The 20,247-nt window shown below is 46.6% G+C and overlaps 1 protein-coding gene across 12 annotated transcripts in view; it reads left to right on the forward strand.

Annotated features, from left to right (window-relative positions):
• Ncam1 (neural cell adhesion molecule 1) overlaps positions 1–20,247 on the forward strand; it is a 294,019-nt gene that overhangs the window by 264,280 nt on the left and 9,492 nt on the right. For 8 of the 12 annotated variants that reach the window (XM_075965979.1, XM_075965981.1, XM_075965977.1 and 5 more), the window contains 2 exons: positions 10,685–10,809; positions 13,820–14,000. In XM_075965979.1, the coding sequence (XP_075822094.1) occupies positions 10,685–10,809; positions 13,820–14,000 (306 nt within the window). Of the gene's footprint in view, positions 1–10,684; positions 10,810–13,819; positions 14,001–16,474; positions 18,979–20,247 lie in introns of those variants that run through there. The other 4 variants (XM_075965984.1, XM_075965983.1, XM_075965986.1 and 1 more) reach the window with 2 other exon arrangements.

Raw genomic sequence — 20,247 nt, forward strand, 5'->3', positions numbered from 1 at the left:
TCTTCCTTCTGCCCCTTAACACTTGGTGCTAGAAAAATAATAGAACAAAGCCACTCCCACCCCCAGGCTCTCTCCGGTGCAAGTGCTAGACTTCCACTCCTGACAGTAGAAACCAGGAATCGACTGCATCCCCCTTCCCAGCCTGAGGACCTGCTGAGTCAGCACCTACAGCTTCCAGTCTGGCCTCAGTGATGTGAAGCCCCTTGACTAGGCAACAAGACTGTATGGGACTGCCTAGCCTCCAGCACCAGACGGTGGGCAGGGCTTTCAGCTTTTGCCGTGTTTCTGGATGCAGAGAGAGCTTGTTCTGCCTCCTACCAAGCAGCAGTCGGAGAAGGCAGATGACAGGCCTGCAGAGTTCCACACCCCAGCTAAGGCTTTTGATACATAATTAAAGAGGAGAGAAAAGGGTTTTCTGGTTCGATGTGCTGTGCTGTGTGGATTGGTTCTTTTTTTTTCCCCCTCCTGCAGAACGCGGCTATGGTCTGCTTTCTTGATGTTCCTCTGTGTGTGTGTGCTGCAATGAATTTTAATGCTTGATGCCTTTGAGGTTTGCTTCTGCGAGCAGAGCGGAACGGTGACAATAAGCCAAGCTCATTCGCATGGGTTTAATGCTGAGGATTTTCTTGTTTGTTTGTGGTATTTTTGCATTTGGACAAGGAATGCAGCTAACAACACCCTGTCTTCTACTGACCCTTTTCAGCCTGGCTGTATGTGTCCCAGGCAATAGGAGAAAGTTGCATGACCATGTGCACAATCCTGTCCTATTTGAGACACCTCTTTGTATCTCAGTCTTGTCTATCAATGAAACAGTCTTGGCTCCAGACTTCTCCTGAAAGAGAAATGAAGTAGTTCTCCTTTTTGACGAGTGTTTCATTTTTAAACTTCAGACATTTCTGCCTGCAGATAAGATGCTTAGTTGCGAAATCTGATAGCAGGAAGTTGGAGACTGTTTTATTTTGAACCACTTGACTACTGACCCAGATCATCAGTCCCGGTGGATAGCGAGATAAAAGAGAAGCTGTCATGACTGACAGCAGCCTTCCTCCCCATCAAGACAAGATGGAGAGTATGTGAGCCACAGTGGAACGGGAGCAGAGTAGCCAGGACAACACAACTCCATCAGTCAGATAACAGGGGTGTAAATAAGTAATTTTTCCTAGGTGTGTATGTTTGTGTGGTATGTCTGTGTGTATCTGTGTGTGTTTGTATGTCCATGTGTGTGTATGTGTGTGTGTGTGTGTGTGATGATCTATTTATATTCAAAGATGAAGGTCATTTTTATAAATAAAGGCAAGAGGAACTTCTCGTCACTTATACTCCCTGCCAGGCACCTTTGTCAAGAACCTTTGGCATGATAGACCATAAAGTCATGCATCCTGTTAGCTCAGAAAAATATCTTTGCCTCCATCTTTGCCCTTCTCTCTTAACCTCAACTGTCAGTAGCTAGAACTTGCCCCCAGGCCTGTGAAAGTTATGATAGGAAACCTAAGAATTTAGGGTCGATTATTTAATCCCAGACTGCAATGTGGAGTGAAACTCATTGCAAAAAGAATATAGGTGAACTCTAACAGGAAAACCCTGGTTTACCCTGTAGTTCTCAAACCCCTTTCTTATTCATGCAGTCTTGGCAAATCTGAAGGCATCATCAGGTCCATAAGTAGTCAAGTGTACATTTGATGTCACACTCTCTGCGTGTTGGACCAGGGGCTGATTTCTGCTATTTGGTATTGATGCAGTCATTGTATCAGTATCAGAGGATACCTAGCCCTTTGCCTGTACTGACCTTTTGCTTTTATGTGTGCCTTTGCTTTGAGGAGTCCCTTAGGGTGTTAGGAACATCGTGGGTATGGCATAAAGAAGTGGAATTTGACCCTACATGCTGTCCCTCTCTGGCCTGTGATTCCCCAGCCTCCCTCATTCATTTCCCTCTCCTTTGGTCAGTACAAACATGAAATTGCTCTCATTAATTAAACACAATCTGTTATTGTTTCAGGACTCTTCCTTGATGACCTACAGCTGTTTCACTGCCATTGCTTCCCCAAGGATGCTGAGACAATTCTGGAATCTGCAAATAAATAACGTGCTCTTTCCTTTCCTTTTCTTTTTTTTTTTCTTTTTCTTTAACAGTCTCTGAGATTGGCCTAGATTGACATCTGGGCCTTGACAGAAATACCCCCTCATTTTTAAAGTGTTCATGCTCCTTGGTGTGGTATTAATACGCAATGTTGCAACTGTATCTAATGCTTATTGGTGTTGTTAACCAAATGTGCTATATAGTTTGTTATCTCCTCCTTCCGGGCAGCACAGTTGCCCTCCCAGTGTTTCCTATATAAGCTGCTAATTTAATTTGATTTCTCCTTTTATTTAGTCTGTGATTTTGTTGTTGATTTTTTTTCTCCCTACCCATTGTTTACATCAGTTTTTAATTTTTTTGTATTTTCCATGTGACCTTCTCCACTTTCCTTTCAACCAATCATGTGCGTGCGTATCATGTGACTTTGTCATGTGGCTTGCATGGTGCTGATGATGTCGTCCACGCTGGTGAACAGAAGGTAAAACTCTTTGTTCTGATTAGAGGAATAAACCCGGAACCACAGCCTGGCACGCATTTCTTCTTGTCTCAGATACATTCAGCAGAGCCATTTGAAAGATTTATTCTAGTTCTCAATTCACATCTAGAATTCAACAGTCCTTGCAACCTGGACATGGCAATCTGATAACCTTTGGTTTAATATTTTCTCTCAAGAAATCTGGTCCCACCAACTGCCCTCTCCATAAAGCCACATTAGCTGCAGTACAGTTTGGAAACTTGAATTTTGAACAAGCTTCACAAACATGATTTTCCAGAAACGTGCCTTGCAAATTAGCCTCATTGCTTAACCTTATATCCAGTAGCTTCTTAAACCACAATTGCTCCAAAGTGAGCTGCAACCCCTGCGGAAATGGTTTGCAACCTCCCAGTGCTCCCTAAAAACAGATAAATCCATGCAAAGGTTGCACTCCTATAAAACCAGAGAGTGCTTCACAAAATTTGCATAAATGGAGGACTTTCTGAAATAAGAATTTGGATTGATGGTTGAGGTGTCACTTTTTAAGAGTGGCCCTCCCCCAGGCAGGAGGCACAAATCAAGCAAAAGTCACTTGGCAATTAGCGATGACTTGAAGTCTCCGTGTAATCAAGAAGCACATGATTGACCCTTACCAAAAAGGAAATAAAATTATAGCCTGATGAAGTGCAGAATGGTGACGAAATAATTAGCTAATATCGTGCCTGTCACAACCTTGTTAAAACGTTGCTCGCTCACCATCAAGAGAGAAGGGGACCTCTGCTCTTGGCTCCTCCCCCGCTAAAATCAGACCTACTCAGAGCCTCCCCTGGGAGTCACAGGCATTCTGTTCTCTCCTAATGATAAAGTTTTACTTCACATCACACCCTAAAGACACATACAGGCTGCAGTGATGACGTAGCCGGACTAACACCAATAACCATTCGGTGTGCCTGCGCATGCGAGGGGCTCCCTCCATTTGACCTCACTGCTGACCTCCCTTCTCTGAGAACTGATTGGGCGACATCCACACAGTCAAAATCTCAGTAGCTTGTCTTGCATGGTCTTTGTTCCTGGTCTGGTCCCTGAGTCACACTCCCCGTGTGTGTTACCCTGTGTGCATCTCCCTTTCCTTTGTCCTCCATTGACCATTGCTGAGGACTTCCTCTTTGTAGGTGTGGCAGCATCCCCCTAATCCAGTCCCATTTACACCCAGACTCCCAGGCTTGCAGAGTTGTCTGATATGTCACGTGGTATGCAACAAAATAGGAATGTCCTTAAAACAAAAGAACCTTGCAAGCCCTGATAATTGATCTAAGTTAAAGGGGGGGAGGGGGGGAGGCTGTCTTCAAGACCTGTAATCAAGGCCAAAAGTTTGGTGGTAAATGTTTCCTGAAGCTGTCCTAAAGCACACCTCGGTGCTGATCCAAGCTGTCAATGAAAAGATATAGTCCCAGAGGGCCTTGGAGGAGTCCAGGCTGCAGTGGCCCTCACATCACCCCATGTTCCCATCCATTTCAGACCCTCAGCTCTCATCTGAAAGGGCTAAGCAGAAAACTGGCTGTTTTTCACTTCAAGTGAACTACCAGCAACCAGGCAAACCTTTAACAAGGGTTTGCCTTTAACAAAGGGAGAGGAGGTGGAGGGGTTAGAGCAAGTCAAATGTTTAGGGAAGGAAAGAGAAGCTTTGTGAAGAACACCCCCCCCCCTTCCCTTGTCATTACTAAGGACTTAAGTGACTTGGGCCTGACTTCAGATGATTTAAATAAGCCAGTAGCTTCTCTCTTGTTATTGGATTGTACATACAACAGCTAATGGAATCAGATAGTCCCTGTCCCACCCCCACCCATTTTTTCCTACCCATAATTAACTGAGATGTGTTTACCGTGTGCTGGAAGCTCCACCCATCCTAGGTTCCACTGGGCAATATTTACTATGTCCTGAAGCAATGAATGAAAGAAAAGGGAGGTGAAGCCAGGGACTGAACCCCATGACGCATCACCAAAGAGCATAGAGAAGTTTAAGCAGCTGCCCTCAGGACAGCAGAAGTGAGTGTGTTGGGGGGAACTGAACTCTGCCCTTTGCAAACATCTATTCTGAGCATGCCCCGTGTCCCTGCAGAGCTCAAAGTGCTGCCACAGAGAAGTGATCTTATAGGCCATTGTCCAAGGGTTCTGTAAATGGGACTCACCGTTTCCCACCATCAGCATGAGTGTGACAAGCTCCCTGTACTCCCTGTCACTGTGTTGCATGTCTGAGCATGGCTCCCTTCACACCCCATTCATAATGACCTTTTTTTTTCTTTAGCTACTGACCCTGACTTGTATTAGGCAATGCTGGTTCTGACGAACTAAATTCTTTAACCCCACTCTTCCTTCTTAGATTGAAAACATCACTAACCACCCCTTCCACACCCTCCTTTATTTTTTTACAGCTGTGTGTTTGGAGCCTCAGTCTCTGACAGGTCGACACAGACTTTCCACCAGCCTTTCTGCTCTAATTGCCTTTGTTCCGAAGGATCTCCCCACACTGGCGGCTCCCAGGGTAGAGAGGTAGCAGGAACGGTCCTCAGAGGGAGACAGTGGTGCATTATCTTGCCTGAAACCTGTGAATAGGGACCAGCTTTGGAAACTGCCGGATCCCCTATGGTTACCACCGTGAGAGCAGAAACATCCCAGTAGCCCAGGTCTTCTTAATACCCAAACCAATGTCCATGAATTAGTGAAGAAGTGTATCGCCCCCTTGTGGCATGGAGGCAGGAGCAGAGTTCACTCGGCCATAGTTATTTCTGTCCTAATTTCCTCAACCTGGACCAGTCCCATAACCACAAGCCAAACCTTCATGGTCACTTTTTTTTTAAAGGACAATGAAACAAAGATAATTGGTCAATTAATCTGTTGGTGCTTTCATGCCACCCGCAAGAAGGGAACCGGTGTTTTTGTGGTTCAGTCTGTCAGAGTTCATTTGTTGCTGTCTAATTTGCATTTTGTGCTATCATCCGTGGCCCCCCAACACCAACACACATTCATAATTCCTAAGAGAAATGGGGCCGAACCGGACTCTGCACCAGGTGTCTCAGTGAGCTCGTCCCCAGGAAGCTCAACATCCTTTCTCTGTAAAGATCCGAGGTATTGCAACTGGAGAGATAGCTCAGTAGTTAAGTGCACTGGCTGCTCTTGCAAAGGATCTGGGTTCTATTCCTGGTATCCACATGGCAGCTCACAACCATCTGTAATTCCAATCGGAGAGGATCTGATGCCTTCATCTGGCCTATGTAGGCATTGGGCACTTGTGTGGTATAAAGACACATGTGCACGTATAAAACACTCGTGCACATTTTCAATAAATAAAGCCCAGGGAACTGCTCACTTCCCTACCCATTCATTCCTTATTTCAGTATCCCCTGAAGCCGGGGACTGGGTGGCAAAAGTCAGGTCACCTTAGACAGGCACATCCTTAACCCCAAAGAGGAGGAAAAACCAATTGTCTCCAGAGGCCTCTTTTGGGGGCAAACAATGTCAAAGACAAATTGGCACCTTTATCTTTAACATCACAGAGCTAAGCTTTGGAAGTGTGGGAAATCCAGGAAGGGACCCCCCAGAGACGTGTCAGGAGAATTATAGGGACAGAGAACAGAGACAGCCTACCATCAAATTAGAGACATTCGCCTGACATCTCTAGCTAAGAACTCCATTTCAGGAAGGAGAATTAGTGGCCTAATAACTCTAAATCCCGATTACCCAAGGCAATTCGCTAATCCCCACAGGACCTGTCAATACCGGTCCATGATGGAACTGTAATGTGTCTGAGCTGGAGACATAAAATAGGCTTCCCATCTGAATAGGAAAATCATCCATTTTAGACTTTTATAAAGATGCATATAATAATAATAAAAGGCATACACAAGGCTAAATTGCTGATAAGAAATAACTAAACAAGGGAGACTGGAGCTGGGTTAAGCAAAATGAACAGGATTTTAATTCACAACAGTGCTATTTGATAGCCTTCAGTAGAAACTCTAGATTTATCACTAGGGAATCATGAGTGTAGCTGAGATCACCGCCCTCAGTGCAGATCTGTACGAAGACAGAGTGAATGAGGGCTGGAGAGTTGACTCAGCAGCTAAGAAGACTGCTTTTGTACAGGGCCCAAGTCAGTTCCAGCACCCACAGTAGGCGGCTCCCGAGGCTCTGACACCCCCTCCTAATCTCTGTGGGCACGGCCACTTCTGTACACAAACCCACACACAGACACATACATATGTGACTCATTCAAAAATAAGCCTTTAAAATGGGTGAGCGTGAACAGAGACGGAGCCTCGGGTGGGGTGCTTTTTGGGTCCTTGGTTTCTCAGGCTAAACGTACTGCTGACGGTGCGCTTGCTGGAGTGGAGCAGGGACGCTTGCTCTCCGTTCGCAGTTCACAGATGCCTACGCGAGCCCTGAGCTTGCTATGGTTTTTGTTGTGAAGTCGTGCATCCAGGAGTTCTTCTCCACCTCCAGACCTCTGCTGATGAGAGGAAAGGCATGAGGCCGACTCAGATTGAAGGGCTCAAAAGCCCAGTAATTCCAAAGGAAGAACCTGTAATCTCCATGGCCAGAAATATATGTTTCAATTATGGTTTCTGGGAGGGCTCTCATAGGGCCTGCCCATGGTATAGCCGACACTAGATGGCCTTCTTCGTACTATTTTTTCCTTGCGTGTATGATTTAGGTTCTGCTGGAAAATATCTGAACCGCCCAAGATTTCATATTTTTTGTTGTCACGGTTTATTTTTAAAGTAGCGCTGTGTTCAGCTTTAACATAAAATATGTGAGGGGAAAAAATTTGATTCCTAGATGAAGCTAAATTCAAAGGGTATAATTAACCCCGGGGGTCTTCTTAAAGCAACCTGCCTATTGCTGATGAACAGCAAACCAACATTTACAAATAATTACAATATTGGTTCTTCTGAAATTGCCCATAATGATTTCAGTCACAGCAGCAGCCACCCCAGAACCTTGGGACCCCCTGAATCATTTCCTCTGCTACTGTGTTCAATTAAGCAGTGAGCCTTTTTAACACTGAGACTCCATTGTTTCTGCAGTGACCCCGTCCTCACCAAGCCTGGTTCTGTGCAGACTGGAAAGTTTTCTTAGCCCCATTCCTAATCTAGAAGGAAAACCAGACAGCAAGTGTTGGAGGATTCGTAAGATAATGGATTTAACAACTGCTCTTCCCCAATCTTAATGAACTCACAAAAACTTGTAGGGCCACCGAATTGCTCCGAAGCTCCACGTTAACTAAAAATAAATCTTCCTTCAGGTCATAGGGAAGGTTATATATACTACTGCACAAGGACCCCACTATCTTTTTTAATGATCATAAGACTATATTTTTTTTTCATTTTGTTAGAAAATCATGTCGTTCACCTTTGAGATTTCATTGCCTGATAGACAACTTCTAAAACTCAATTCAACACATATTTGTATGATTAATCATAGGCAAAGCTTTCTAAATGAAACCTAAATTCTGTATGATATGAAATGTTCTACCTCCGAGCTAAAATAAATATGAATCAGAGAGTAACCTTGTCAGACAGAACAATAGCTAACTCTACTGTTTGAGTATGGTAAATGTCGGAGCTGTGGCAGAGTTTTTAGGTGTTGTTTTGAGATTATAGGCATATATTTTCGGAAACAAATTCAGAGATAAGAGACTGCCTTCAGCAGGGCTGCTGGGTTCTTCAGGGACTCCTGGGAAAGATGCCTGTTCATTTACATGCCTTTAAAGGGACTTGGAAGTCTCTCTTCAAAGACAAGAGTATTTTTAAAGAAAACTTTACAAAATTGTAAAACAAGAAATTGACAATGGTCCATCTTCAAGACACAGAGCTGTTGATCTTAGGGTGTGTCTTCTGAAAAAGGTTGGCTGGGGGCCATTTATTGTGTCTTCCACCCCATGGTGTTGTGAAGAATAACCAAGGCAAAGTTGGTAATTCCCCTAAATCTACCCATGCAGGCGTGGCAAAGGTAGAAGGGGCCTTAGATTTGATTCTGTGCCCCTGTTTGCAGGAGTGGAAACAAACTACGGCAGATGATGCTTTTATAGCTCCCAAGAAGCAGAGTTCAGAGGAAGTGTTTCCAGGTGCTGACTCTGCCCGGAATATCCCCTCCTTCCTCAGCAGAGGGACACCCAGCTCAGTCCATATCATGATCCTGAGTGCAGGGAGCCATCATACCACTTCCATTCAGTCCTGGCCACCAACCATCCCAGTTATTTCAGGTCTAAGCGGTTTCCTGGGATATTGAACTCTCAGTGCTAAAACCTGTAATGTTTGAGGGTCCCTGAGATAAAGTGGCCACCTCAGTTCTGTCAGAGAATAGAACGTGTTGAGTTCTCTCACGGCTCCTTCAGCACTATGGCCTTCAGCACTGTGCAATCCACCAAAAGGCCCGACCTCATTCTACAGCAGACTCCGCTTTGAGTCACACTGGGCATTTATAATGGTGTAGACACCACTGACTTATTGCCTAAGATGCTAGAAAAGCTCGAAGGAATTTGAAAAGCCTAAATAGATTGACATAAACAAACCAGGTCCAAATGCTTTTCTCTAAATAGCTGGGGACAGTGGCTACATTCTAGCTTAAAAAAACAGGACAAGTATTTTTCTAAAACCTATTTATCTTTGTATTTCTACTTTTTTATGTTTCTTAAATTCCCAGTTGTAGAAAGCAGACATTAAGACTGACTTTTCCTAAATAACCTCCGGGCATCAAAACTGTTGCAGTATGTGTTCGTCCTCATCTCCTCCCACTTCTCAAAGCCTCCTGGTCCACACATCTCACCAAGGAATCCTGCCTGCTACAGCAGGAGGCTGGGTTTCTAACCAGCTCCAGACAATGTGCATGCTGTACCCCAGGGGATGTCTAGCGGGGCTCTGGGTGGCTTGTTCTCTCTGCTTCTATCTTTGAATCCAAGGGAGTAGGCTCCCAACAACTGAACAAGGTCACCAAGCTAAACTCCAGCCTTCCATATTTATAGCCAGGGGTGCAATGTGAGGTAATCAGCTTGTCCCTAGTGACAAGTCCCTTCCTGGCTCTCCTGTCACATCCCCCCATTTTCCCAGTACCCTGCTTAGAAAGATAGTGGACTACAACCTGCCCATGAGATCAGGAAATAGATCAGAGTCTGGTCCTCTCTGGAAGTCCTGGTTCCTACAAGCACAGAGTTTTAATTTCAACCCTGTAGTACGCATTTCCTCATCTGCTCCTCTTAGCACAGGCTTGCAGTTTCTCGTCCAATAGGTCAGCATCACATTGCAGAGCCACCCTGGCGCTCTCTGATAGATCCCACGCAGGTTCAGGATTCACGATGCTACCATCCAAGTGAGCATAAACTCCAAATGCAGAGAAACAAGCAACTTTGCTTTTCTTGTTGTAAAATGCTAAAGCCACTCCCCCCTATTCCTCTCACAAAGAAAATGTCCGCAATGATTGTTACTTTAATACATTAAAGAGCCAAAGTTTATCGCTCACTTGACTGAGCTGTAAATGTAGTTACATTCACAGGAAACTTGCCTATGGCAATTCGTGTTTTATTTAGCCACAATTGGAAACGTGTTTTTAAGTGATGCTGAGCAATAAAATTTAATTCATGGAAAGCTGGTGGCAAGAACATAGCATCATTCACCCCCACCAGTGACCAAGCCCTCGGGACTCGAGGGTGAGTTACGATGTGCCCAGGGGAAAAAAACACGGGGCTATTCTGAAAAGCAATTCGATGCTTTAAAATTTCCTATTCAGACCTGCTTACATTTGCCCATATTTCAGGCACTCTGTCAAGATGTGTCAGGTGTATAGAAATCAAACATGCAGAGTTGGGGGAGGAAATGTGAGTACCAGTGAGAGAGACAGAAAAAGAACTGTGTGCATAGGGAGTGTTTTCCAGAACATTCCTACAAAGCACCCCCAGCTAAGACCGAATGAGGCAGTCCAGTGGGATTCAGAGTTCTATATTCATTGCTTGTTAACCATTTGAATTTCTGATAAAGCAAGGACAGTGCCCAGCCCCACCGCATCACTCCGTCCCATTTTGATGGACCTACTTCTCATCCCATGCACCCAGATTTCATGGGCGTTTGCTGGCTGTTTCAGGGGAACCCAGTGCACCCAAGCTGGAAGGGCAGATGGGAGAGGATGGGAACTCCATCAAAGTGAACCTGATCAAGCAGGATGACGGAGGCTCCCCAATCAGGCACTATCTGGTCAAGTACCGAGCGGTGAGTAGTCCCCATCCTCAGACCCCCTCTCCCCACCCTGGCACCCTGATACCTACCTTGTTGAATCAAGAACTCGAGAATTCCAGGTGAGGCGAGGGTGGGGCAGGGTCCCACTGGGCAACTTGAAGGAGACCCATGAAACTTAGCAAAGGTTTTAAACCACGAGACTGATGTACTGCTGTGAGGCTCTGCCCACAGTGGACCCATCTGAAGACGTCTGCTGTGGTTGGTTTTCCTGATTCTTTCAGTTTTTCTACGGTGGTTTTTTTCCCCCATAATCTAAGACTTCTATGCAAAATTGTCAGGCTGCCATCCAGCAGTCACTGCTTTTGATAAAGTGTGTCTCCTGGACTGGGTGCTCCATCCAGGCGTACTTCCTGCACAGGATCCCAGGAAGTGGGGATTACAGTTAGCCCCCACATTGCAGATGAAGCAGCTAGAGCTATAACAGCCAGTAACTGCTGTCTCTGCACTTACGGGCGAGGCTGAGTTGGAATCCAGTCCTGTCTAGCTGAGGAGCCTAGGCTCTCGCCCTGCTTACTTCGAGATCCGAAGTTGGATCCCCTGCCTGCTCTTCTCAGCACCTCAGCTGGGCTAACTTCTAACAGACAGCTTGACTCCAAGCTTCCACTGGTGACTCGCTCACCACCTACCTAAGAACTCTACTAGTCCATCTTTCATCCCCACACCCCAAACTGAGAATCACTCTCTTCCACTTTCAGAATGACATTTGGCAAGCAGTCGCAGGGTGGTGGCAGTGGGTCGTGACAGTCTCTGGGTGCTGGGAATAACCTGTTACTAAGATTTCTTAATAGTTGGAAGTAATGGTCCAGGGAGCAGCTTGCCTTCTCCATGAAGCCCAAATTAGGCTTTCTGCAGGAAGTATGCTCATCCCTACCTCTCCTGGGAACAGTTCCCATGTGAATGGCTTGTGGGTCTATCCTAGAGACCTACAGGCATGCACACCCTGCAGCCGGAGGACAGACCTCTGTCTACTCAGCTCTCCCAACTGATTCTCGAAGGAGTCAGCTATGAGCCGCCACAGTAGGAGAAGCCTCAGTAAACTTCCCTAAGGGTCAGCCTGGAGATACAACTATATGGGAGGCCCTGTAGCTTGTTACTACTGGGAAGAATGCCAAGACTTACCAGGTGGCCCTGAATAACCTAGTTGGAGAGATGCTATGGTAGTTGGAATGCCTCCGGCTATTACGATCCTGAATGGCATCAAATTCCAGCTTTACCATTTGCCAGCATGTGACCTGAAGGACAGATAACCTCATCTTCCCAAACCTCCATTTCCTGATCTGAAAAGGGGGAATAAAATAACTTCAGTTGTCAGATCAGTCACAATATATGTAGAGGTCCCAAAATGTCCCAGATGCCTTGAAAGCTCTGTAAATGGTAACTAGGATACAGGACCCAGCCAGCAACCTCTCCCATAGGAAGACAACCTGAAGTCTGTTTGCCCGAACGGTCACTGTGGCTGTGTTTAACAGACAGAGGAACAAAATGCCGGGCTATTTTTTTTATTTCAGTGACTTTAACCATCCTCTTCCACTTTGAGGCTTCATGTTTGCTAAATGCAATCACATATTATTAATATGTATTACATAGCATGAAGTTTGCTTTCCTGAGTGTTTGCTTTATCGTCTGGTTGTCTCTTTTGTAATGATGTTTGCTGAGGAATGCAGAGAAAGAAGAGTAAAGAGAGACAGACCAGCTTCTTTGTTTTAAATTAAAGCAGCACCATAGCAACATGTGAAAAGCTCACTTACAGCACAACCCAGGCTTCCCGGTTAGTTTATAGGGTATTAGAATCCCCTCTGAGAAATTTCCCACAACACTCTCAGCCCTGGAATGAACACTAAAGGCATCTTTGTAGCTGGTCAGAACTACTTTGCCAGGTAAAACCTCTTCCTCCAGCCCTAGGCCAGGACCTGTGTTGCTCACTGGACTGCCTCTTTCCTGACACTGTTGCCGTGTTCTAACCCTATTCACTACATACTTGTCAAACCCTCCCCACCCCCAGGTGCCCAACTCGTACCTGAGGTGTATAAGGCTTTTGAAAAAGCCAGAGACTATGACATGCTGAGCCTTGCAACTAGAAAACCATCTGAAGATTTCTCAGGAGGACTTGAGGCCTCTCCCACACTGTTTTGCTATGTAGGTGGTTGCCTAGCAATGACTTTGGAAACTCTCTTCCAGTACAAACTCCTTGGCAAGCATGTAGGATATACCTAGAGGGGAGGTTGAGAGAAAAGGGGGGAAATCTCCAGAATTTTGCATCTCTCCTTATGCCCTGACCAGTGTTTGCAAAGCACTGTGGGATACTCCATGTGAGCCCAATGAACATCCTTCACTTGTTCAGCCACAATGAGTCCAGGCCACATGACAGGGAACAGAGCAGCCCAGTCTAGTTCAGCACGTGTTTGCTGGGCTCCCTGTTATGAAAGGGGAAATGCAGTTTGGGTTTGAAGAGGCTGGGCTCCAACCTTGACTGCAGGCTGACTTGGGAAGTCAGCCTAACCACTTGCTCAGATTTAGTAAGAGCCTCAAGTGGTGCCCAGAAGTTTGTTGGAGGGATGTGATGAAGATGGTACAGGCGGCCCTAACTGCAGCACCTGGCCTACAGAGGCTCCTCAATAGATAACTCACCTGTCCGAATGTGGACAGCGTTCTGAAATATAACAAGGAACATTTGCTTTCACTCCTCTGAGAAGCCCTTATTCCAAAGGATAAGGGAGCTAGGGTAGGTAGGGGACAGCATTTGAACCCCTGTCAGTCCTGAAGTTGGTCGGTAGTGAAGTCAAAACCATGCCACACTGACGTTCCTTACTTACTGTTGGTATCGGCAAGCAAACCAGGAGGATGCTCCAGTATGGAAAAGCCTCGTTGGTTTCCATTTTCTTACATTTTAACCCCATAGTTTTCAGTCACCATCAATCTGTGCCTCTTAGCCAGTCTCTCCAGCGTGCTCACTCAAGCTCCCTGCTGCTTCCACTGTCCCCAGAAACTTGCCTCTGAATGGAAACCCGAAATCAGGCTCCCATCTGGCAGTGACCACGTCATGCTCAAGTCCCTGGACTGGAATGCCGAATATGAAGTATCTGTGGTAGCTGAGAATCAGCAAGGAAAATCCAAGGCAGCTCATTTTGTGTTCAAGACCTTAGCCCAGCCCACGGCCATCCCAGGTACAGCCACCTCTGTTTTCTGTCTGTTTTCCCGCTTTGAATTAATGCATACGTGCCACGCCTCCTAATGCGCCTGAACAACCCTGACAACTTGCTTGCTTACAGCCATCCTCATGACTGGTTGCTCATGCCAAGCTTAGTTTTTGCCTTAGCCCCATCTGTGCAGTGGGTTGACATGTACCAGACTCCCCAGGAGAGTGTTGCCAAGCATCCTGGGGCAAAAGGTCCTATTTCATTTGGCCTTGAAATATCAATGCTAACCAGTCTATGGGACTCCCTCAGATGGGAAACACCCCAACCCCCGCCTTGCCTTGGTTGCTGGTTGAACAAGGATCCTTGATGAGACTTTCTCTGCCATCTGCATTCTATACTAGGACCACATAACTGGTTTTGTGCCATTTATATATGACCCTTGCTTTTGCTGTACAACCATGGTCTAACTCTTCTCTCTGGTGACCCCAAGAGAAGGAATAGATGGTGTCCAGTTAGCAACATGCTTATCTGCGAAGGACCTCTCCACTGTGCTAGAGACGAATTGAACGTCTTGGAACAAAGCAAGTGGAAAACTTAGATCCTGGGAATCACCATCAATGGAAGGGCAGCCAGTCTGCTAGACCATGGTCGCAACAGTGCTCCTAGGAGATGCAGATTCCTCTATAGGATCCAGGACCAACTCAAGTGTGGGAATAAAGTGAGAGCTCTGATTGCTGGCCCGGGTACCCCGTGCTAGCGGCCCGTCCCCTGATTAGGCACATTCCTCTAAGAAGATTCAGCCATCACTTTGCCTTTCCAGAGCCAGGCAAATGCCAGCCACAGGCAGGAGAGATGGCCATAGATCATATAGATGCACCCTGTTGGAGAAGGCCCTCTATGCTCTACCATGTTCAGATGTGGTAGGAGGACAGCCTGGAGCAGGCCCATCATGTCTACCCTGTCTAGAGAACTTACTTAGCTGATGAGCTGTTGTCAAGCTTGCTCTTCCCCGGGGAAAGCCAGGACAGAAAGGTGATAGGCTGCCTGCCATGTAGGGTCATATGTGCCAAAGTGGGTAGCAACAGAAGGAGATCTTGGTGTGTGACTCTTTACGGTTGTGTGTGTATGTGTGTGTGAGTGGGTGTATGTTGATTCGGGGGAGATGTTTGGGGCCTCCAGCCAGTTGGCAGGTGAAGGTTGAGCTGTAGACTAGACACGTCAATTGGTTGATTGCACTGTGGGGAGGGCTTCTTGCTCTGTTTAGGATCTCAGTACTAAAAAGAGGTCCTTGGATGTGGCTACAGGAAGTTGCCCTCGTTGTGTCTCAATAGAGCGCCCAAATGGAGGTGGTCCTGCTTTTCCTCTGTCCCTTCTTTCCTGTGTTCTTTGGTTGTTTTTCCCTTGGAACTGAGAGTGTTACATGTGTCGGATCCATGCTTTTGAGCCTCTTAAGCTTCGGGGACTAGTGAGGCTTAAGTTAAGCCCTTTGCATCAGGCCATAGGCTAGTTCTTCCCCACAGTAAGACTTGACGGGCAGCATGCTTGGGCATGCTGTGTTCCCAGGCTGGGCACTGCCAGCCACTTCACTTTCTGGGCTTCCAGTGTGAGCATGAGAAATGCTAGAGAGTGCCCGACACACGATGACCTTGGAGAACATCATCCAGGCTCCCTCTTAAGCTAGACAGGGTTAGAAGGGCCTTACCTTGTCCATAGTGACTCTCTGCCTGCCGTGCACCTACTGAAAGGAGACCGCTCTGGTTGGACTCTCCTAGCCATGTTATTGGAATTCAAGAACAAAGCCGCTTTGCATTATAAGACGTAGATCCATGGTCGAATTCTGTGGTTCTCAGGCTGGTAGAAGGTGAGACAGATGTTCAGGACTCCACCAGCACGATGGTGGGGCTTGCGCAGTAGAAAGACAGGTCTGCTTTGGCTCTTCAAAGACCGCCCCGCCTCCCCAGTGCCGTGGCTGTAGTGCAGCCAGGCGCTGCATCTCAGCCTGGACCAGCACAGACCTAGACACAAGAAGGGCACACTCGTTGCTGCGCCTTAGAGGCTCCATCTCAGTGAGAGGTAACATTCTCCTGACCTGACCCTGCTCCTCTACTGCGGAGGCCCCTGCTCTCTCACTTTAATTTCATTTGCTCGCTGGCCCCCACCCCCAGATTAACCTGCTATGCTGCTTCTGGCATCGCTGAGCTGCTGACCCGGCCTATGATGTTGATACAGCACTGAACTCTCCTAACGTTTGTCAGCCTAACTTACTAAGTTGAATTAACCTTGGATTCTTGTGTTTTCTATATTTGACCTATTTTTTCTTTCTTTTTTTATCTATTTTTCCCCCTCTGTTTCTGTCTCTGCCTTCTCTCTCCTCCCCTCCCATACCCTCCCTGTGTCCGTCGTCACACTTGTCACCTTGGACGTCACTGGGACATCCCCACTGCCACATTTATGTCTCAACAATCACCTGTCCTCTGGGACCCATTGCTTGGCCCCTGCAGCCACCTTGGGAGGAAGTTCTACCTCCTACACCTTGGTCTCATTGCTTTTCTCTATGGTGACTCTTCTTTTGCTATGTTAGGAACTTGAAAACACACACACGCATGCACGTGTGCGCACACACACACACGCGTGCACGCGCGCGCACACACACACACACACACAAATTTTAATTGCTTAAAAAGCCCAGTTCCTATGAAAAATGATCAGTTGTTCCCTTTTGAAAGATCCTGTAGGGCCTGCGATTGCCTGGCCACAGCTACTGAGCAAATGTTCTGTGTGAGCAAGGAAGGTCTTGGTGATTGGAATCAGATTTACCTCCTGAGATTTTGTTGTGCGGTGGAACTGTTCTGTCACTTTGTATGGGGTCTTCTCCCTTCTTAAGAGCAGTAAAGGGAGAGAGAGAAAGAGAGAGAGGAAAAAAGAGAGACAGAGAAAGAAAGAAAGAAAGAAAGAAAGAAAGAAGGAAGGAAGGAAGGAAGGAAGGAAGGAAGGAAGGAAGGAAGGAAGGAAGGAATTTGAGAGATTTGAGAGGTATTTCTTTCTGTACTATTTTTCAAAGACAGCATTATGCAAGGTTTATGGGGAGGTTTCTGCTATCTGTTACTTGTGTTTTTTGTTGTTCATAAATACAGCAGAGGAAGGATTCTAGACTTCTAAAGCTTGGCTCAGATTGCTAAAGTCACCACATGTGCCCTTCACTCTAACACTGCGCCCTGCCTCCACCTTTCAATAGGTAGTTAGCTTCGCCAGCGGTTAAGTATTCAAGTACCCATGTGTACTTAGGTATTTAAATCCCAAGTATTTAAGTACCCGTGTGGTGACTCACCTGAGCGCTCTGCTGACATGATAGACAGATTAAATCCCTCTGTAGCCCGTGCGGTGGGAAAAGTAGATATCGTCTATTGTCCTGGAGCTGATGAGCATTCTGGAAGGTGCTGAAATGCTAGTGTTAGCCTGACATCTCCTGCTGTCTCTGTGAAAAAGGCCAAACTGTGATGTGCCCAATAGGAATGGGCTTTTGGGATCTGACTCCCAAAAGAGCTCATTCTTCCACTGCACAGTAAGATGCTTCAGATGAGCACGAAACCTCCAGGTCCTGGGGTCTGTGGTCCAGCCATGACCTACATCACCACCATAAGTGCAGTATACCAGGCAGGTTGGAAGCATCCTTTGTGAGTCAGTCACCCTGCCCACCTCCCCACTACATGCTCCAAAGAGCACAAGGTGAGGGATTGAGGGGACATACTACCCTCTCCCACAGTGTTAGCGCATTTGGGCAGTCTGCCTGTCTGCACTTCCAGAATGATCCAGCTTCCCTAATGGTCTCCACGACACTTTTAAAATTATTATGAAGAGCCAGGAATTCCTGTCTGCTGTTGTGCGATTCATGCAGAAGAGGAAATGGGTGTGTCGCGTCGGATGCATGAGACCCAAGGCTGAATACCATCCACTAGTATCAGCGCGTGAACTTTGGGATGGACCTCCCTCCCCTCCCACAGCACCTGTCATTCTGCCTATCTCATCTCTGAGCATCTACACGGACGTTTAATTTATGTTCTCTTTGGTTCTTTACCGATTTCATTTCTGTTGTTCCTTTTTAATGCTCAAAGACTAGCATTTCCCTCTGGGAATCCAAATGACCCTGAATTGCAGTCTGCAGGCAAAGCCAACTCGGTTGCCACCTGCCAGTATCGCCAGTGTTCAGCATAGATAGAGGCTTCACAGTGCTCAGCAGCTAACACTGACAGTGCCTCTCGCTCAGCTCCGAACCTCTGCTCTGGAACCTTGGCATCTACCCACCAGCTCAGTGAAACAAGATGGCTCTTGGGCACAGGGCGATACAGCAGAGAAAAGAACATGGGGCTTTGGAGCCTGATATGAAAATCATAGGTCAGCTAAGGAAAGCTTCAGGGAGGGCAAGAGAGGTCCTACCTAAGTCCTCTTCTGATGGCCCTGAAGAGCTGTCACATGCATTCACTCTAGGAGAGCTCAGAGTCTGCCTCTGCCTCATCACTGACCCACTCATAGGAGAGGGACGGTGTCAATATTTCTAAGGGGACCTTGGGAGATCAACGCTAAATTTTCAGAGTCCAAGCATGGTCCCGTACTCTTAGCAGACACAGGGCCCACCTGGAAAACCTTTGGGCTTATTCCAGCCCCTTTGTAATGGAGACATCTTTAGTGTGCGCTAGCCCCAGACAGACACTTGGTGCCTCTAAGAAGGCTAGGGCTCCTAGTCCAGCCAGGAGTCCCTAAGAGAGCAGCCCCCAGGTAGCCCCAAGGGAGTGAGCTCATCCTGCCCCCTGCACTGTGAATCAGTACAGACCATATCCCATCTGCCATGAGGGTTCTCTTCTCATTTTTAGAATATTTATACAGCAGGTTCAGATCATGTTTTTTCTACTAATAAGAATGCTAACGTTGTTGTGTAGATAATCAGCAAGACTTTATGAAGTTTACACCTTTGCATTATTAAAGGATATAACAGTTCATGTAAACTCAACAGCGTGTTTTGATTTTCTTTGATATCTGTGTCCAACACAGTCCCCAAATTAAAAGCCTCTCCCTCCACCTCGTCTGTACTTGATAACCGATTACCAGGAGAGACATTTCAAATTGGACCCCACACTTGACAAGAAAGAGAGTCCTAGTCAAAGGCATTTTCCCATGAAAATCTGTGTACCCTTCTAAGTGATCCTGAATGGTTCCTGTTGCCTGGGAATCCTCAGCAGACAATGAGAGAGGAATGAGCCTTTGCAAAACTGGGGAGGTAGTCATTGAAGATGAGGTCAGGGGTAACACGTTCGGTCAGATGCAGAGCTCTCTAGCAAGGTCTTGTGGGTATGTAGCAGCCATTTCTCCCCCTAACAGTATACACATACACACACACACACACACACACACACACACACACACACACACACACACACACACCACATACACATGGGGATCTTACAATAGAGAGAAACTGACCAAAGCTTGTGTCAACAACTTGCATTCTGGTCATAGCCAGCTCCAGGAAGGAGATTTCTGAGGAAACCAGCCCTGCAGTTCAACCATTCAGGGAGCCTGACAGTTGTATTGAGACTAGGACTTCAGCACCTGGGTGCCATGGCACAATGACTCAGATCCAACTGGGCATCTGGAAAATGTGAGATCCATTGAAAGGCATAGGAAAATGGGCACATATATAAGTCTCAGCCCTGGAGCAATTCAGTTGAATGCCAAAACTGCTTTTAATGCCCAGCTCTCAAAGCAGGAACGGAAGAAGACAGCCAGCCCCATCCAGGCACTGCTCAGGGCAGCTCTAACCTAAGAAGATGAGGGAAAGCTGGCCTCCAAGAGGCCTTCTTTATGTGCAAGACACCTAGCTGTTCTTAGAACAGAGGGCAAGAGGAAGATCATGGAGAAGACAGACGTCTGAGAGGTTTTAGGGTTTTTGCTTTGTTTTTGTTTATTGTTTGTTTAATTTGCTTTTCTTTTTATGACCTGTTCATAAGATGCGGGATGCAGACCTTGTCCCATTAGTTCTCCTGGACTGAATGATTCTGTGCCATCCACAAGGGATGTGACCGTCTCCTGATTCCAGTACTCTTTCGTCTCTATTCTGGGCATTCCGAGCTAGCATTGGAGTTTGTCCTTAGGAAGTACTCCAGTACCTGGGCAAGGTTTCTTAGTAGGGGCAGAAGATAGGCTACACAGGAATGAAGAGCAGTGGCCAGGTGTGGTGGTGGACACCTCTAATCCCAGCTCTCAGGAAGTGAGGAAAAAG

This window comes from Microtus pennsylvanicus, chromosome 3 (assembly GCF_037038515.1).
Source record: "Microtus pennsylvanicus isolate mMicPen1 chromosome 3, mMicPen1.hap1, whole genome shotgun sequence".
Classification (NCBI taxonomy): Eukaryota; Metazoa; Chordata; class Mammalia; order Rodentia; family Cricetidae; genus Microtus; species Microtus pennsylvanicus.